Source organism: Rana temporaria, chromosome 10, assembly GCF_905171775.1.
Source record: "Rana temporaria chromosome 10, aRanTem1.1, whole genome shotgun sequence".
NCBI lineage: Eukaryota > Metazoa > Chordata > Amphibia > Anura > Ranidae > Rana > Rana temporaria.
Window position 1 is genome coordinate 103,057,233 of NC_053498.1, and position 20,072 is coordinate 103,077,304.

General features: G+C 42.4%; 1 protein-coding gene across 3 annotated transcripts in view; it reads right to left on the reverse strand.

Moving 5' to 3' along the window:
- Positions 1 to 3,710: 3,710 nt before the first annotated feature.
- The window catches only part of CFAP74 (cilia and flagella associated protein 74), a 195,612-nt gene continuing 179,250 nt past the window's right edge, over positions 3,711 to 20,072 (reverse strand). For 2 of the 3 annotated variants that reach the window (XM_040325889.1, XM_040325887.1), the window contains 3 exons: positions 19,328 to 19,455; positions 14,685 to 14,819; positions 3,711 to 3,945 (listed from right to left, as the gene is read on the reverse strand). In XM_040325889.1, coding sequence (XP_040181823.1) covers positions 3,847 to 3,945; positions 14,685 to 14,819; positions 19,328 to 19,455 — 362 coding nt within the window. In that variant the 3' untranslated portion in view covers positions 3,711 to 3,846. The remainder of the gene's footprint in view (positions 3,946 to 14,684; positions 14,820 to 19,327; positions 19,456 to 20,072) is intronic. The other variant, XM_040325888.1, reaches the window with a different exon arrangement.

Sequence of the window (20,072 nt, forward strand, 5' to 3'; positions counted from 1 at the left end):
TTAATAAAAACTCTGATAAAATGATGTGTCTATATCTGCCTGCAGTAGACATTCTGTATGAAGTTTTGTAATATATCTGTTTCCATGTGTGGGAGAATGGGTTTTGGTGTATTTGAATAGTGATCAGTCATTTCTGTTTGATTTAGCAAATGTACTGAGTACAGTACTTCTGAGATCTACCATTACTCTTACATGATCTGATAAACAGAGTTTTCCAAGAATTCTTAATCCTTCAAGACAGAGAGCTAGAGAGGCTAAGCCAACCATAAAGGGGGGGGGGGGGCAGACGGTTCATGCTGATTGGAAAAAGATTTAATTACTGCGTAAAAGGTTCCTACATGGTATCTGATCAGATGTAAACTCGAAGGCCCCACTTAAAAGGTCCGATCTGCTCCAATTATCAGTTTTTTTCAGGCAAATCTGATCAGACACTGCATGTTACTTTACGGGTAGGCCGATGGAAATGGCTGTGCATATATTTACATTGAATTACCTCCAGGGTCATCTAGGTCCAACATTTGACAGATTGGAGGTCAAGGCCCCTTTCACACTGGGGCGGGAGGTGCGGTGGCAGTATAGCGCCGCTAGTGGTGCAGTTTTAACCCCTGCTAGCACCCAATGGAGGGGAGAGTCTAATCAATCGCAGGATTACACAGATTGTGTTACAGCGTAATCGGTGAAAGAACTTTTCTGAATGGAGGAGAGGGCAGGGGGGGGCGTGTCCCTGTTGGAGCATCTTTAGTGCAGCTGAGCTCTGGCACCTGACACTTACCCCCACAGAGCCAAAGGTTAAGCAGCTGGAAGAGGACAAGGCAGCCCTGCAGTGAAGGTTTCGGCAGAATTCAGCAGCTTGCACATTGTGGAACACACTTCATTACAGGTAAGTACTGTAAATTCATCTGTAGATCATTTTTTTATTCTTAACTAAACTTTAGCTTTAAGGGTGTAACTCTTGCACCTTTCAACTGCAAACTAAGAACAAAATTTTGTGTACTTTCCAAGATTACAGCACAGCTTAAGTGTATTTGTACATTATGTAAAAAACTGCTTGATAACCAGGGGACAAACCAACAATTGTTTTAATCAGTCACCTTCTACCTCACTGGTCTTATACAGTTACAATTATGGCTTTGGTAGAATGTTGATCTTTGCAGCACATTACACATTGTTCTTGCTGTACCCATTGCCAGGGAAGTGATCTAGACTAATTATCTAAATTATACATAGAATTTCATACAGAGAATTACATTGATAAAGCCACAATAAATATAACAGCTCCCATTAAAGTGTGAGTCTAAGGCCCCATACACACCATAGAATCCATCCGCAGATAAATCCCAGCAAATGGGTTTCAGCGGATAGATCCTATGGTGTGTACACTCCAGCGGATCTATTTCCGCGGATATTTCTCCCCTGGGATGGATTCCAGCAGATCGGATATTTGCTGACATGCACAACAAATCCATCTGCTGGAGTCCATCCCAACGGATGGATCCGCTGGTCTGTATAGACTCACCGGATCCATCCGTCCGAAGTGATCCTCCGCATGCGTCGTAATGATTCGACGCATGCGCGGAATTCCTTATATGACAGCGTCGCGCACGTCGCTGCGTCATAATCGCGGCGACGGCGCGACACGTCATCGCCAGAGGATTTCGGCGCGGATTTCAATGCGATGGTGAGTACACTCCATCGCATTAAAATCTGCTGAAATCCTTGAGAGGATTTATCCGCGGAAACGGTCCGCTGGACCGTATTCGCGGATAAATTCTATCGTGTGTATGGGGCCTTTATACTTTTTGGCACTCGCCAACTGCCCCCCCCCCCCCCCTTTAAGTTGCAATAGGCAGGTGTTTACATTTAACCTGATTTGCAGTGATTGGCCAGTGGCAAGCCTGCCAATTGCTACTCAAGTCAATGAAAGGGAAAGCAAGCGGTTGTTGGCGCCTTTCTCTGCAAAAATAGCGTTAAAACAGGTGGTGAGAAGGCTTTTCATCACTTCCTCATCACCTGTCCGTAGACTCTGGAGGGCAATCTGAGCAGGGATCAGACAAGGGAGATTTCTAAATCTACCCTTACAATTCCACCTTTTAACCCTTTTGCTATCAGAACTATTTTTTATTTATTTTTTTGTGAAAGTTAAAATGCACATTTTAGGCCTGAATATTAGTGAAACCCCCCAAATATTATATATTTTCTGAAAACAGGTATCCATGGAAATAAAGTTGTGGCAGTTTCACTTTTTGTAATGTCACATGATATTAGCCCAACTCGCGTATAAAGAACAATTAGTGCCACCTACCTAAAGTGCTATGTGCTTAAAAAAAGTGTAGTGTATAGATTGAAGTCACTATTGATTTCTTTATACATAATAGCGCTGCACTTATATTTGATTGAATTGTAGCCCAACTGTTTATCCAAAGCATGCACGAATCATGCTGCTCTTTCTGATTGGTCCCACAGTTCTCTGGAAGCTGGAAATGACTCCACCTGCTTTCGGGTGCCGTGTCGAGTGGCTGCTCTCCTGCCTACTGAACACAAGAGGTTGGCCCCTTGGTATGGGTGTCCTTCAGTTAATGCTTTGCATTTTCCGAATGAATGCAAAGAGTTGATTGAACAAGATGGAGAGCTGGGTCCTTTAACTGTGCATTTGTGCATTGTTACAGGATCTAGAAATAAGTGGAAATCAATGCAGTCCTGGTGTCTACCTACTGTCTATCCCACAACAGCTAAGGTGACTGAGATGGGAGATACCCAACTCTGCTACCAGATAATAACCACTGTCATTTGACATTAATCACATTACAGGGCAGTGCTACCTGAACACTGCTTTGCCAGATAAAGCAGAGTGACACATTGCTTTAACCACTTAAGACCCCGGTAAAGGACCTGGCCCCTTTTTTCGATTCGGCACTGCGTCCCTTTAACTGACAATTGTGCGACGTGGCTCCCAAACAAAATTGGCGTCCTTTTTTCCCCACAAATAGAGCTTTCTTTTGGTGGTATTTGATCACCTCTGCAGTTTTTATTTTTTGCACTATAAACAAAAATAGAGCGACAATTTTGAAAAAAATTGAATATTTTTTATTTTTTGCTATAATAAATATCCCCAAAAAATATATACATTTTTTTTTTCAAAGTAGGTGGAAGGTGGGCGTGATCCATTTAAATTAAGCGTGACCCTATGCAAATAATGGGCCGAACGAACGGCGCATGCGCCGTCCCGTGGACGCATCCCAGTGCGCATGCTCAGAATCACGTCGAAAATACTCCATAAGATACGTCGAATCACTGCCTACGACGTGACGTAACCTACGCCCAGCCCTATTCACGTACTACTACGTAAACGACGTACGACTTACGTAAACAGCGTATATTAATGCGCCGGGCGCAAGTACGTTCGTGAATCGGCGTATCTCACTCATTTGCATATGGGAATCGAAATTCCCATATGCCTCCAGCGTAAATATGCGCCCAAGATACGCCGGCGTAGGCAAGTTACGTCGGTCGTAAGAAGCCTATTTTCAGGCGTGTCTAGTTCTATGGGCACAGCGCACAGATACGACGGCACATCGTTACACTTACGCGGCGTATCTCGAGATACATCGGCGTAAGTGCTACGTCAATCCGGACCAGAGTGTTCAATTTTCTTTATAGTTCCTCTAGTAGTGAGTGAAGTGCTGGGTGGAACAGATATCAGATCATTCTCATTGTTAGAAGAATCAGTAGTTTATTTTTACAGGAATCATGTTACATTTGTGTTTCTTGTAGCACCAATAATCATTAGCAGTGACACCTACAGAACACTGGGACTCAACTTTGGTGTTTAGTTACTCAGAGAAGGTTCTATAATGACACAACTTGCGTGCAGAAGATAATCTGGTAGGTTTCCGTAATATCACCTTTCATTGTCAGTTTTGCTGTGGTGGTTTCAGGTTTGTTTGGCTGTGGAAAAAAGGAAAATGTGGGATAATAATTTAGCGTAAAGATATACTCCCTCCCCTAAGTATGATGTTATTTACAGCTGCCACTGTACCTGCAGTGTTATTTTTTATATGTTTTGCCTTTATAGCCATAAAACAATTTTTGAAATCCATATGATGTCATTGATTCTCTCCTAAAGCTGGCCATACTGTACACTTATTGAAATTCAGCCAGTTCAGTATGGTGTGGCCATCCTTGTTCAGCAGAAGGTGATTGAAGGGACGTGCTGGAAAACGTTTGGTGATCAGGAACTGCAGCCACTGATTAGTGTACTACAGGGACGTGCGGCGAGGTCAGTGGCTGGTCAGGTACTGGCTAGTATCAGAGCCGACACACACAGGTTACATACGGCACTAACGTTATGCTGCCTACATTTTTTTTAATGTCATTAAAAACGATCGTGTGTGGGCACCAGAGCATTTTTCACGATGTAAAAAATGGGCATTAAAAATTTCGAACATGCTCTAATTTTTCACGACGTTTTTAACGTTGTCGTTTTTAACGTCGTAAAAAATGGTCGTGTGTGGGTTTTAACGACGTGAAAAAAACAAGCATGCTCAGAAGCAAGTTATGAGACGGGAGCGCTCGTTCTGGTAAAACTAGCAATCGTAATGGAGTAAGCACATTCATTACGCTGTAACAGACTGAAAAGCGCGAATCGTCTTTTACTAACACAAAATCAGCAAAAGCAGCCCAAAGGGTGGTGCCATCCGAATGGAACTTCCCCTTTATAGTGCCGTCGTACATGTTGTACGTCACCGCGCTTTGCTAGAGCATTTTTTTTTCACGATCGTGTGAAGGCAAGGCTCTTTTAATGATCGGGTTGAAAAAAAAACGTTGTTTCTAGACCATTAAAAACATAATTTTTTACAACCCGAAAAACGGACGTGTGTGTGCATTAGAGCGAGAGCAATAACTCTAGCACAAGACCTCCTCTGTAACTCTAAACATGTAACCTGTAAACATTTTTAAAGCGTCGCCTATGGAGATTTTTAAGTACTGAAGTTTTAAAATGAAATTTTAAAGCGTGACATGTTAGGTATCCGTTTACTCAGTGTAACATCATCTTCCAATGTATACAAAAAAATCAGGCTAACTTTAGTGTTTTTTTTTCTTTTTATTTATGAAACAGTTTATTTTCCAAAAAAAAGTGTCTGAAAAATACTGTGTAACATAAAAAGTTGCAATGACCACCATTTTATTCCCTAGGGTATCTGCTAAAACAATATATATATATATATATAATGTTTGGGGGTACTGAGTCAGCTCTCTCAGACTCTCCCATCCACCGGTTGGCCAGGTCAGCTGGTGTACACACACTCCTCTGTCTGGAATAGCCAATACAAAAATTCAAAACTTGCCACATTCCAGCTTGTCACTTGGCTATTCCAGACAGAGGAGTGTATACACCAGCTGACCTGGCCAACCGGTGGATGGGGGAGTCTGTGAGAGCTGTGTGAGGGGGGAGGGAAGAGTCTCCGCCCATTGCTTGTAATAGCACCCAAGTGGCTAGTTAGTTACTCTCCAATTGGTATTACAAGAGAGCCAACCATCGGTTCTAAAAAACAGTACCGGGATGATGCCTGCAGTTGCATATTATGCCGGTACAACCACTTGTCAAATGACGTACCAGGTATGCGATTTGGTGGCAAGTGGTTACGTTTTGGACAGGTTATTATATCTGTCTGCGTAGATTTGCCCTCTCTATTTGTTCTCCTGGCCACTGTGAGAGAGAACATTCTAGAGTCCAGGCATTCAATGGTGACACCTGTACTGCATTATTGTTGGTGGGACTAATGCTGGCCACACACTATACGGAAATTCGGTCATTTAGACAGATTATTTGTTTTTCAGACAGTTAATGGGCACAACATCGATAATCATTGGGAGATCTGTATTCTAACCACTTACTTTATTTGCTTCTATTGAAGATTGGGTTATTGCCGCAGTAAGCTTGGAAAAAGGTGTATTTACCTGCTACTTCTAAAACTCAGAAAGAAATTCTTTCCACTCATCATTGTAGATGATGGTTAGCTGTACACACCACCTGTAGCTCCCCATTTACACTAGGCATACCGTCAGTCTGATACAAGAGTCCAGACTACAGGCATTGCATTGACAGATTGCTTCTAACCAGCCATTTGTAGTATTCAAGTGTCACACTGCTCTGCAGAATTCATGATTGGTGGAACATCCTTGTGTGACTAATATTCTCAACAGATAAATTCCATTCGCTTTTGGCATTGCTTCTGACTTCTAATTCAGCCACTGCTGCAGGGCTTTTTCCATTGTCACCTGTAATGGGCCAGCAGCCCTAAAAGAGCAGATACTCTTGCCTCTCCAGTCCTGCTATGGTAACACATCCACAAAGACACAAGGGCTTAATAAAGCACAAACACGACTCTTAACTTTCTTTGCAGAGTGGGATTTCATTTAGCAGCAAACATTGGGCTGTGATCATCAAATAAACCTTACCCAAGTACCTGTTTGCATTTTTGCATCTTTTTTCGGTTCCTATTTTCCTACTCTGTCCCATCTACTGAGGAAAAATATTCACTAATAGTTGGATTTTTTTTCATATCCAAATCATTTTCCAGATTTAGCTACAAATTTGCATGATTAAGCCACATTTGCCAATTTGCAATTGTGGTACAGCATACAAAGGTGTACAGTAGTTTTTCATCACATTTATATGTAACATTTAAATTTCAACAGATTTGTATGCCACGTTTAAATGCCATCCAATTTATATGTCACATTTACCATATATTTGATGCAAACATGACTGACGCATTTCTCTAACATACATATCAATGTACAGTGGGGATCGAATGTTTGGGCACCCCAGGTAAACATTTGTATTAATGTGCATAACGAAGCCAAGGAAAGATGGAAAAATCTCCAAAAGGCATCAAATTACAGATTAGACATTCTTATAATATGTCAAAAAAAGTTAGATTTTATTTCCATCATGTACACTTTCAAAATTACAGAAAACAAAAAAATGACGTCTGCAAAAGTTTGGGCACCCTGCAGAGTTAAAGTGGATGTAAACCCAAATTTTGTATTTTTTTTTTTATGTCCCAATGTAGAGTATAAGATTTCCTATCATCTGTGCCCAGTCTTGCCACACAGAGTTAATCCAGCTCTGAGCAATCCTCTTTTATTGTTCAGTGAAAATTAACAGACTTCCAGATAAAACCCTGTCTAAATAAAAAGTCATTTCCTCTCTCCTTGCTTTGAGTGACAGGTTATTTACATATCTAGCTTGGACATGTTATCATATGTTATGTTATGTTTATCATAATATGAGGTGATCCACAGTATAAAAAGTGAGAAATCCACCCCTCCACACATAACACATCCTGGTAATATACAATGAACTGTGGATCACCTCATATTATGATAAACATTAACTCTGTGTGGCAAGACTGGGCACAGATGATAAGAAATCTTATACTCTACACCAGCCCTCAAAATTTCACTCTTTTGCTCGCATTTTGCGAGTGGAACTTATTCCAGGGCGAGCGAGGAGCTGGGGTGAACCAGACTGACAGTTTCCTGGCTGAAGCGATCAGCCAGGAAACTGTAAGCCGAAGGACACAGAGAGCGGCAGGGCTGCACCGCTCTCCTTCTCCCCCTCTTGTATCACACACAGCGGGCATCTTCCGCTGTGTGTCATGGAGCGGGGTCTGTGTTTGGCGGCGCGATGTGACAAGGTCTCGCCCCCCAGCTAATGTAATAGTAGATTGAATCGGTGTTCTGCCTATCACATTAGCCGTCTAGGGGTTCGGGACCTTATAAAACACAAACCCCGCTCCATGACACACAGGGGAAGATGCACGCTGTGTGTGTGCAGGGCCGGATTCCACTTGGAGCGGGTACTGCCCAGGACATCTCTGAGAGGTGTGATTCGGCCATGGCTGCGGTCATACTATACTGCACTGCCACAATTATAACCAGCGACACAACACATTCGATCACCGAACTGAACTGCCGGCCGCCGCCGCTCACTGACAGCTAACTTCCCGGAGCAGGGGCGGAGACCAGAGGACCGCCTAGATGGAGGGGCGCAGGATAGGAAGCTGTCCTAGTGGATGAGGAGCAGGAGAGGAGGATGTCCTAGTAGGAAGGGCGGAGCAGACGAGGTAAGCCTTCGTACCAGACTTGAAACCCCTCTCTAGTGGGAGGGAGGAGCGGAAGGTAGCCCTATTCGGATCGGCGAATAAGGGAAGGCCGCCCTTGTAGGAGGGGTGATTGAAAGGGGTGAAGCAGGAGGCCATCCTATTGGGAAAGTCCTAGTAGGAGGGGCTGAGACTACCTGTCCGTCCCGCCCTCTGCACACAGGTGTCCTCAGGAGGAGAACTGGGGATGGAATGGAGGGAGGAGCCGGGCAGGATAAACATGTCTGTGCAGAAATGTAGACGAGCCGGAGTGAGCAGTGTTCTCTGATCTTCCTCCAATTATGTCCGATTGAAGTCATTGTATGAAACCAGCCACAGCCTGCTGTCTGTTACCCTATAATGACCGGCTGTGTGTGGGAGTAACAAGGCTGCATAGGTCCCCTCCATAAGGCTGCATTCACACCTTAGCGCAGCGTTTTTTACCGCGGTTTTCGCTGGAGGGGTGATTTACACATTGTCGGCTTGATTTACACATGGTCAGGGACTTGTTTTGAGCTTCAGGCGTTTCGGAGTGGAGATGTGAACCATCTCCATAGAGAACAATGTTAAATCACCCCTCCAGCGTATTTTAGGCTGCAATAGCATCGGGCTTCAGGCGTTAAAACGCCTAGGTGTGAATGGAGCCTTAGATTGCCTTAATTTCTTTGTTCCCCTATCAGAATTCCCTCTTCATATCAGTGTCCCCACTAAAGTTGCCTGTTCACCCGTTCAGCGAATGTCTGCCCGCCAAGCGCCATCACCCCTGCTCTGCCTCTGGGCCCCCTCCAGGACGAGATTACAGTGCCAAGCAGAATATTTGACTCAAGGTATTTAAGGTATTTAATTCCTTGAAGGGTATGCTGCATAATGCATATATTTATTATTGTATAAAAAACAGTACACAAATACACTAGAAATGTCTTCAATAACACAATAAGCAAATCACAAGTATTTTCTTTTTTTTGGTGGGGGGTTTTAATGTATTTTATTTTTTATTTTTTAACAAATTTCTATCACATGGGGGGGGGGCTCAGAATCACCCTATTTGATGGTGTGTGTGCGGAGGGGCGGGGGCGGCAAAGGGAGTAAACCTGGGCCTGTGTGTGTGATACAAGAGGAGGAGGAGAGCGCTGCAGCCTCGGCTCAAAGCGCGCCAGTGTTTGTGTGAGGTGAGTCTGAAGTGATGATGGGGCACAGTAATGTGGCAATTGATGGGGCAAAGTAATGTTGCAATTGATGGGGCACAGTAATGTGGCAATTGATGGGGCAAAGTAATGCGGCAATTGATGGGGCACAGTAATGCGGCAATTGATGGGGCACAGTAATGCGGCAAGTGATGGGGCACAGTAAGGCTGCAAGTGATGGGGCACTGTAAGGCTGCAAGTGATGGGGCACTGTAAGGCTGCAAGTGATGGGGCACAGTAAGGCTGCGTTCACGAGCACACTGAGGCTGCACAGATGGGTACTGATATGCTTTATGATACTATTGTTAAAGTTGTTAATATTTATTTTTGGAACTTAATTCTGCTTAAAATATTTAACAGTGTAATTTCATGAGATAATTTACAAGGGCGTGTTTAGGGGCGGACTTAGGGGTGGGGCAGGGGAGGTGTTGGGTGGGGCAGCTGGTGGCGAGTAACTCTTAAGGCCTGGCTAGTGGCTCAGGACTTGAAATTTTGAGCCCTGCTCTACATTGTGACATAAAAAAAAAATGTTTTGGGTTTACATCCACTTTAATATTACTTACTATATATTGGCGTGGTATTTCATAAGCATGTTTATGCCCCAGTTGATGCACACTCGTGCGAAACATGTCGGGTACATAGCCTGCTTCAAGCTCTACATACCACGCCCTGACTGAACTTTCTTTGAGATCTCGTACAAGCATTTTTATGACGCCTGTATCTTTTTATTTTGCTTTTATTGGAATAAATACAACTTTTTTTTTACATCAAACCATTGGATTTATCTGCACTATGTGGAGGCCTTCTTTTCTTCCTTTTTTTATGATTTATATCTGCGTTTGGATTTCCGAAGTACTGTTATTTTTGAATTTGTGACACTGCAGTCTTCAACATCCACTTTGCGTGGCGTGGACACAGGAAGTCATCCTTCACAGGAATTCCCATCTACTTGAGAGGTTTAATCATTGCCTTTACGACTCACTGCCGTCGGCGTGTGGGTCCAAGTTATGGGGTAAGAGTATTCAATCTCCCCCCCCCCCCCCCGATGTTGGAGTCACTATCCTGGGTGTCACATTTGTTGAATATCTTCCATGTTCACAGGAATGTTAACATCTTAGTGTTCTATTTTGGAGTACAGAACATTTTAATGAACATTTATATATGATTCACTCCCTTTGGATTTTATGATCTGTGTTACACAGCATTGTTTCACGGACTATATACACTGCACATTTTGTATTATTTGTGACACGGTGTACACATGTGTTCTGTATGTTTATTCACTATATATGCATCTCCTAGGTGCCCTAATTCTTCACTTGGGATGAGAGCACAAGGTTTAGTGTAATAGTTTTATATGTACTATTGCATATTAATGTATGGTTTGTATTAGACACACGTTCACCCACTTCTTTCCCGATTACTAGGATTTTGGGGTTGGATTTTTTTTTTTTACCGTTTTTATTTTTCTAGTTTTTGTTCATAATATGTCCTATTGTTGATGCTAGCAGCCATTTATAATTTTCACTATTAGCGCAATTTTTCCCTACGCATTTACAGTAAATAGATAACTAATAAATTATTATATTATAACATACAGCATAATAATATATTATTTAGCTTGTACCTTTTCAGCAGCTTCTCATTCTCCCTCTTAACTGTGTGAGAAAAACATGGGATTGTGGGTAAATCTTATACCCATAAACACATGTTTTTTTCCTTGTAGTTAAGAGGGCTGGACTGGAAGAGAGTATTTGTCTTTTAGAACAGTGGTCATCAACCCTGTCCTCAGGGCCCACCAACAGGCCAGATTTTATGTATTACCTTGGGGAGATGCAGACTAGAATACTGCAATCACTGAGCAGCAAAAAATGATATCACCTGTGATGTATTTCAGTTATCTTGCAAACCTGGACTGTTGGTGGTCCCTGAGGACAGGGTTGATGACCACTGTTTTAGACACATGCCCCCCTCTATGACACTGCAGTGAGAGGCATGCCTCCACTGCAGTATTTTTATTACACAGCTTGGGCCAATGGTACTTTACCATTGATCAAAGACTCTAAGCTGTTCATTGAGCTCAGGGCCTCTGACAAGAAGTGAGAAAAGGCACTGTGAGCTCATCCTCTCTGTCTGCTGCAAACAGAGTGTGCCAGCTTGTATTTTTAAACGGGCTGCTCTGTATTTAGCTTCTGACAGGCTGCACATGGAGCCCTGTATCTCCAGAACCATAGATCAGACCTCAAATTTTCCACTCGCCTACTTGCATTTTGTGAGTGCAAAATGAGGTCTGGAGAGGAGCTGGGGGGTGAGCACCACGGCAGGCAGTCTTGATCAGGAGCTGTTCTCCCAATGATCGCCCCAATGGCAGAGAGCACAGAGGAAGAGGAGAGCCGCGGATCGCAGAGTGGTATTGCCCGCTGTTAGAAATGACATTGAAATTTCCTCCGCTGTGCTCGCTCACACAGCCCCGCCTCCTCCTGACCCTGCGCCTGTGATAGACAGAATACGGGTCCAGTGCTGGGATGTGTTGTCTATCACAGGCGCGGGGTCAGGAGGAGGCGGGGCTGTGTGAGCAAGCAGAGTGGAGGAAATTTCAATGTAAGTTCTAACAGCGGGCTATACCGCTCTGCGATCCGCAGCTCTCCTCTTCATCCTGTCATGATCTGGCCACCAATAGGAGCATGATGAGTCTTCAGTGGGGGGCACAGTGAGTCTGCAATGGGGGGGCACAATGAGTTTGCAATGGGGGGGCATAATGAGTCTCCAATGTGGGGCACAATGAGTCTGCAATGTGGGGCACAGTGAGGCTGCATTGATGAGCACAGGTGAGGCTGTGCTGAGGGAAGTTGTTAATATTTATTTCTGTAACTTAAATCTGCATAAAACATTTTAAGTGAGGGCGATATTAGCGTCAGAATTAGGGGCGGAGCAGGGTAGGGGTTGGGTTGGGCAACTTGTGGCGAGTAACCCTTGAGGCCTGTCTAGTGGCTCAAGACTTGAAATTTTGAGCCCTGACATAGATGATAGGATCCCCAAATTTTGACCAGTGGTGGGGTAGGACTTTAGCTACCTACACTGATTTGGGGTCTATGTGACCCTTGTTCACCTAGCTACGACCCTCAAAGTCGATCTTTTTTTTTTTTTTTAATGCTCATGGCAGTGCCTCACCTGCCTCCCCTGACTGCACATCCCTGGTGTACTCTAACAACTGCTGGTCCTACTGTCAGAATATAATGTCCCAGTGGGGGGATTCCTACATCCACCCAGTTTGAGTGGATGGAGGAATCTTTTTTTTAACTGTCTATGGCCAGCTTTAGCCTTTTGCAGATCTAAAGCACCAGGAGAAAGCTCTGGTGTGCAGCTATATAATTTCCTGAATCTACTTGTCCTATGAGTTTTTTTGGACTTGAGTAGCTTGTGGGAGGCTATGGTGAAATCTGCACATAGTTAATAAAAAAAATGTACAAGCATTTTATCTGCAGGGTGCAAGAGTATATTAGTAAACAAGTAAAAAAAAAGAAAAACTCATGCACTAAAGGAAAGCTGCTAGCACAATACCCAGGTAAAAAGTATCATGCTATAGAAACAAAACAGAGTATATTGGCTTGGTATGCACACTGCGTGTCTACTACAGGCAGGGCTTGGAGGGTAGGCTTTACTAGGTGGGATTCTATGGTAATTGAAATCTGGCCCAGCATCAGCGTTGGTAACTTTGTGATGTCACTTCTGTGATCTCAAGGACTACAGAGGGGAGTTTAAATGGAAAATCAAAGGACTAATCCTTAAAATATTTTAACATGCAAGGTCCATTTAGGAGCAATTCTAAATTTAGAACCTCCTATCTAACCATCAACTGTTCATTGCTGTCTGTGTCCCATTTAGACAGATTTACTGGTTCTATTTGCCTTTATAATCCTTTTCACCAGCACTGAAAGTGAGTGAAAATCCAAGATTTTGAGTTGTCACTAAAACAGTAAAGGGGCAAACACCCAATGGGGACACTTGTTCTCAAAATTTTACTGAGGATCCTTGTGATTGCATTTTTACCGAAAATGTGAAGGAGTGCGAGAAGGTCTTGCGAGAAGTCTTCAGGGGGTCTGCATGTTTCTAACCATAAGTCACAGGCAGCTGATGGGTAGATCACATCCCCACATTTACTCCTCATGCAGGACTGCACCGGGAAGCTCCTGGGATTCCTGTTGTAACGTGCTGTTCCCCACCAGTCCCTCACCCCCTCCTGTCTGTCCCAGGTACTTGTATGTGACATCACCTGGGATGGACGAGTGATGAGGAGTTGCTGGCGGGGAACAGCACGCTACAACAGAACTTCCAGCAGCTTCCTAGCACAGCTCTGCATGAAAATAAAACCACCGCTACTGTACAATATACGCCATCTCACCAGCTGCTGCTGACCCCCATGTAAGGTTCCTTGTTGCCTTCCCTTTACTGTGCTCTGCTGCTGCCCTCAGTGTAACATGCCCTGCAGCCCCCCATGTAATGGGTCCTGCTGCTGCCCCACATGTAATGTGTCCTGATGCCTCCATGTAATGTGCCCTGCTGTCCCCCCCCCCCCCCCCATGTAATGTGCCCTGCTGCCCTCCCATATATTGTGCCCCGCGGATCCACTATGCTCTGCCTTGCTGTCCCCCTGTGCTCTGCTGTGCTGACCTACTGTACCCTGTCCTGCTGCCCCTTTTATACTGCTTATCTAAAGTTTGACCCAGAATTGACCATCTGCACAGAAAAAAAGCAAAATGCATTAAAAAGGTACATTTTAATATCGATTATATTATTTAATGCTATTTCTAAAAATAATTGTTGTTATTTCAACAGCTCGTTGATTACATCAATGCTCCATGAGCTGTAGATCTGAACAATATTTCAGGGGCTCCCCAAGATCTCAAAATTTTTGCCAAGAATTTTTCCAAGGTAAAAAGGTTGAGAAACCCTGGTCTAAATAATCCTTAGTTTCCTACTTATGAGTTTCTTGACAGACTTACAATCCAAGGTCATTTGCTTTAATGCACCTGGTGGGCACCTTGTAATTGTGGGCTGCACAGTAAAACATCTGTCCCATTACATGTAATATAACAGAGCCATGTGGGAATTTAGAATTGCTATAGCCCACTCAGCACCTGGCTAGTGGCGTGGCAAAGCTTTTTTCTATGCATTAACAACACTGACCAGTGCTCATTTCATGTTATCTATGCTGCTTCCCATTTCTTTTGCGGTTTGTCCTCCTGTCCCATGCCTGCCCTATGGCAGGCATGGTCCTGTGCGTGGCCCTTTGTAGGTATACTCCTAAGTATTAAACATTTGTTATAACATACAGTATATCCGCCTTACGCACATCATATCCAGCAGGTGGAATCCAGTTAATAGATATGGGTTTCCTCTGACCAGCATCCACTAAGGCTTTCACTGGCTCGATGGTGAATCCTTTCTGTTGTAGGAGCTGTATGTTGTCCCATGAGAATTCCACATTCTAGAGATAAAAGAAAACATTTGAATGCATCGTAATAGCAGAATTACAAAGCCAGCTATGCTATATGTCCAAATGTAGGTATATTAGGCCATCTAACCCTTCTCAATCTCTGATGCATCTCTATTTTTGTTAGAAGAAGATTTCGACTAGCTTTATGGTGCTATGTACCCAACATCAAAGCTGAGACACATGGCACAGTGATTCATAGCTTAAAATTAATATGGCCTAATGAGCAGGTGTATATGGGTGTTGGTATATGATAATAGCTGTTCATATACATTTATTATACTGCAATAATAAGCAGTAATACATAGATTGGCTACAGAGGTCACAGAATGCTAAAAGACACATGATCATTTCCTAGTCTGGTTATAATCAGCGAGCTGGTAGTAGCCATCTTATGTTTATGAACACATGTCGTATTAAATGTTTATTCCAAACTAAAATGTACTAGTGCCAAAATGTATGGGTCATGCCCCTAACTGCCAGGTACATGGAAATGCAAATCAGAATTCATATTACTGTGTGTGACTATTTGGATACATAGTTGTGTCATGGATGACAATGTAACGATATCGGTAAATATGCTATACAGAGAAAAGCTGCACTCTGACAACATCTTATCTTTCAACAACTTTATTGAACAGTGCACATCCAAGTCCCCATCTAAAAAACCCATCCCTCTAGAGCAGCGGTCTCCAAACTGCCACCATTTGTTTGCCTACATCCCACCCTTGAAGCATTATTCCTTCCAATGACACCAACAATAGGGCACTATTCCTTCCACTGACACCAGTGATGGGGCATAATTCTTTCAATTAAAAAACAGAAATGGGGCACTATTCCTCCTACTGATACCAGCTATTTCACCCCCTAATACCAAAGATCAGGCATTGATTACTCCCACCGGGCACAGTCCGGCCCCCTAAAGTCTGAGGGACAGTAAACTGGCCCTTTCTTTAGAAAGTTTGGAGACCCCTGTTCTACAGACTGATGAGGACTGATGTAGCCTGAATCAGAACTAACATTTTTTCTTAGCAAAAAAATATAACTGAACTGGCCCCTTAAAATGGTCAAATTCAAACATGACATATCTGACATAGGCTGTCAGTAGCATTAACACAGCAGTCTTGTTTTTTCTAAGTCCCCCCATAACATAGTTACAAGGGTGACTACGTTGCTCCTCCTCGGATACAGTGGAGAAGTGAAAGTAGCCACCCTAAGACAGGAAGTGTGTTACTGGCTGATTACCACAGGAAAATAAAAAGACAAAGTGGTTGTAAATCCTTACATATACCCAGTGAAGGGACTGGCCTCAGGTGTTACACAGATATGAAACAAATCCTCCTACATAAGTTGTATCTGGCTATCTGCGGCCTTCTCCTCTCTACATCTGTTTAAAGTGCTGAATTATAAAAAATATTAAAAAAAGGGGGCATAGAGCTGAAATTACACTCTGGAGAGCTCAGTGAGGAGAGCTCTGAGGACTGATTGGAGGGAAGAGACACACCCTCCTCCACACAGCAAACGGTAACAGAGCTGAAGCTGTTAATCAGCTGGTGCTCCCTCCCCTGTCACCATTTTTCTTTTTGTTTTAAGAAAACTTGTCAAAAGCAGCCAAAGAGAACACTTAGGCTGTATTCACGCCTGTGCGTAGCGTCTTTAAGCGTCTTTCCAGCGCTTTTCACGTGATTTTGTTATACAGCATTTTTGAGCTTTGGCGGTTTTTTATTAGCTAGAGAAAACAATCATCTGTTGCATCATTTGTTGCTACGTTTTTCAGATTTTTTGCTTTTCCATCAGCTTTTATTTTTTACTATTATTATTAGTCACTTATTATAATTTTATTTTGTTAGGGTAAGGGGTCAGAGTCAGGTTAGGATTAGGGGTTCAGGTTAGGGGTTAATAATTTATTTATTTATGGTCTTCTTATTTATCTATTTTTGTTAGGGTTAGAGTGTTAATACTACTACTACTACTACTACTACACAAATAAATAAAAATAATCATAAATAAATAGTAAATACAATAAATGAATACTATGTAATAATAAATAATGAATTAACCCCTAACCCGTAAAAAAATAAAATAAAATACAAATAATAATAAAATATACAAAATACATAAATTAATACTAATAATAATCATATTATTATTATTAATAATAATAATATGGCACATCAGTCCGTCCCCATATGCCAGGGTGCTAGGGGTAACCTTAGACTCTGAAATGTCCTTTCAGGCGCACATCCAATCCATGCCGCCTTAGCCTCCACAACATTTCCAGAACATGCCCTTTTTTAACTAATGACACCACCAAGCTTCACATTCACTCGTCTTGACTACTGCAACTCCCTCCTGGATTTACTTTAAATAGACTATCCCATCTTCAATCCATAACGAATGCCCTTACAGACTCATCGATCTTGCCAACCATTCAGTGTCCTACACCCCTCTCTGCCAATCCCTCCACTGGCTTCCACTCACTCAACGAATACAATTCAATGTACTAACAATAATTTACAAAGCCATCCATAACTCTTCCCCCAGCTACATCACTAACCTAGTCTCAAAATACCAACCAAGCCGCTCTTTTCGGTCCTCCCAAGCTCCCTTGTCACCTCCTCCCATGCTCGCCTCTAGGATTTCTCCAGAGCTTTTCCCATCCTTTGGAACTTCCTACCCCAATCTGTCTGACTGTCCCCAAATCTATCCATCTTAAGACGATCCCTGAAAACCCTTCTCTTTAAAGAAGCCTATCCTGCTTCTAACTAATACACTGTTTTACTTCCTCCATCAGCTCATCCCCCACAGCTATTACCTTTTGTATCAATTGACCCTCCCTTTTTAGATTGTAAGCTCTAATGAGAAGGGCCCTCTGATTCCTCTTGTTCCAAATTGTAATGTTACTGTGATGTCTGCCTTCATTTTGTTAAAGTGGAGTTTCACCCTCCAAAAAAATTCTGACATCACACGGAGTCGAGCCATCCTACCGACAGAATGCCGGTGTGTTTTTTTTTTTCCTCAGCACATACCTCGTTATCAGGATTTTCCAAGCACTGCCTGTGATTGACAGGCTTCCGAACGGCGCATACTGCGCGTCACAGGTTGCCAAAAAAACCTGAATGTCGGTGTGGCTCTATACGGCGCCTGCGCACCGATGTTCAGGTTCTGTCGGCAACCTGTGACGTGCAGTATGCGCCGTTCGGAAGCCTGTCAATCACAGGCAGTGCTTGGGAACGCCCACTCCCGCGGGATTGCCGTGAGGTGAAAATCCTGATAACGAGGTATGTGCTGAGAAAAAAAAAAACCACCGGCATTCTGTCGGTAGGATGGCTCGACTCCGTGTGATGTCAGAATTTTTTTTAAAGGGTGAACCTCCACTTTAAGCGCTGCGCAAACTATATAAATGCTGTATAATAATAATAATAATAATAATAATAATAAATAATACATTATTATTATTCTATTATTTTTATTTTTTGTTCATGTTTGGGTGTATTATTTCATTATTGTTATTATTAATAATAATAATCATTTAATATATTTTTTAAGGCTAGGGGTTATTTATTTATTATTACATATTATTAATTTATTTTATTTATGTATTATTTATTTATGTTGATTTTCAGTTATTTGTGTATTTATTTTTAATGTATTTTTTTATTTTAGTTTTTTACATTTTTGCATATGAGCAGAAAATTGCGCAAAAACGCATGAGAAAACACGTGAACACGCAGAAAAACACACAAATTTGCGTTTCCATTCATTTCAATGGGGATAAAAACGCACCAAAAAAGAGCAAATCTACCCAATTTGAGCTACGAAAAAAGCTCCAGAACTTTTAAACTTCAGGCTGCATTCACACCTGAACGTATTTTTTTTTCAGGCAGAAAGTTGCACATTTTTACCGCGATTTTGTACAGGTCAAAGGGTCACCAATGTAAAAAGCAGAAAAACGCCTCTAATCTGCCTAAAAAAGAAGCTCATGTACTTTTTTGAGCTTCAGGTGACAAAACGCTCTGAACAAGTGCCATAAAAATGAATGGGATTTTGCTTGTTTTTTCGGGTGTTTTACGAGCTGAAAACGCTCAGGTGTGAATGCAGCCTCAGACGCGGAATGGGGCCTTAGTGCTCTTGAGACAAATACACATTATAGACGAATATGCTTGTTAATATTTCATGTCTGAGGTTTACAACCACTTTATAAAAAAAGGAAATGAATGCAGCCGCCACATCCAATAAATGTAACTTTTGTTTTTGGGTTTGGTAACGCTTTAATGCTGGCGATATATCATATGTATAATCTATGGAAAGAAGGAATGGAAAATGTAAGTGTAACAAAGTTTATGGATACTAATATGTGAACTGGTGTATGCATCTGGCTTATTTATAGCATGTGCGTAGGATTATTAAATCACGTAGCTAACTAGGACGTCTCATGCTAGGACCTCTTGCTGCTTAGTTACATTGGCCATGATTTTCCCCCAGTCATTGCACTTGTTTACCTTTTTAGCTGATGATAACATTGTGCGTATACAGCCAACGTGCAGCTCCCTGACAGCCGGCCTCAGTTCCTCCTCAGTCTGGGCACACTGCAGGGTCACGAGAAGTGTATTTGCTGGTTCATCTGCATCTTAACAAACATGGCTTAGTAAGAAAATGTTCCACAGTACACTGAGACATTGAAAGCTTTCCTGGTACTAGACAGGTTCAGCCGTGCAGTAAAGCTCAGTCCATGGCATAAGTGGCATGGCGTTATGTAAAATGTTTCCAGTGTTTGCAGAGAAAACATATTTCACTCATGGGAAAGAAAAGCGTTTTCTATATGCTGCACAGCAACTCAAATTGGTCAATGACAGAGCTCTTTACTGACGTCAATAGGGATATACATCTCATTCCTCTACTAAGAGCGAAGGGAAATAAAATATATGGAGCAGAACATATCCAGTGCATTAGTATTACAGCAGCAAGCAGGTTTTGAATACAAGGTGATAAAAGCATAAAGTACAGTATTAAAATGACATAAAGTAAAGAATAGGTTTTCACACTCTTGAAAAGACATATTAAAAGAAAGTTAAAGTTGGGAAAAGGAAGTAAAATGCTGCGAATCAAGGCTAAATGCTTTTCTGCAAATGTACCCATTTCTTGCAATGAATAAAAAGACCCCACCCCTTTGCACACACATCTCACCTAAAGCCAAAGCAAACCGGACATGGGGCCAAATCCACAAAAGGGATACGACGGCGTAAC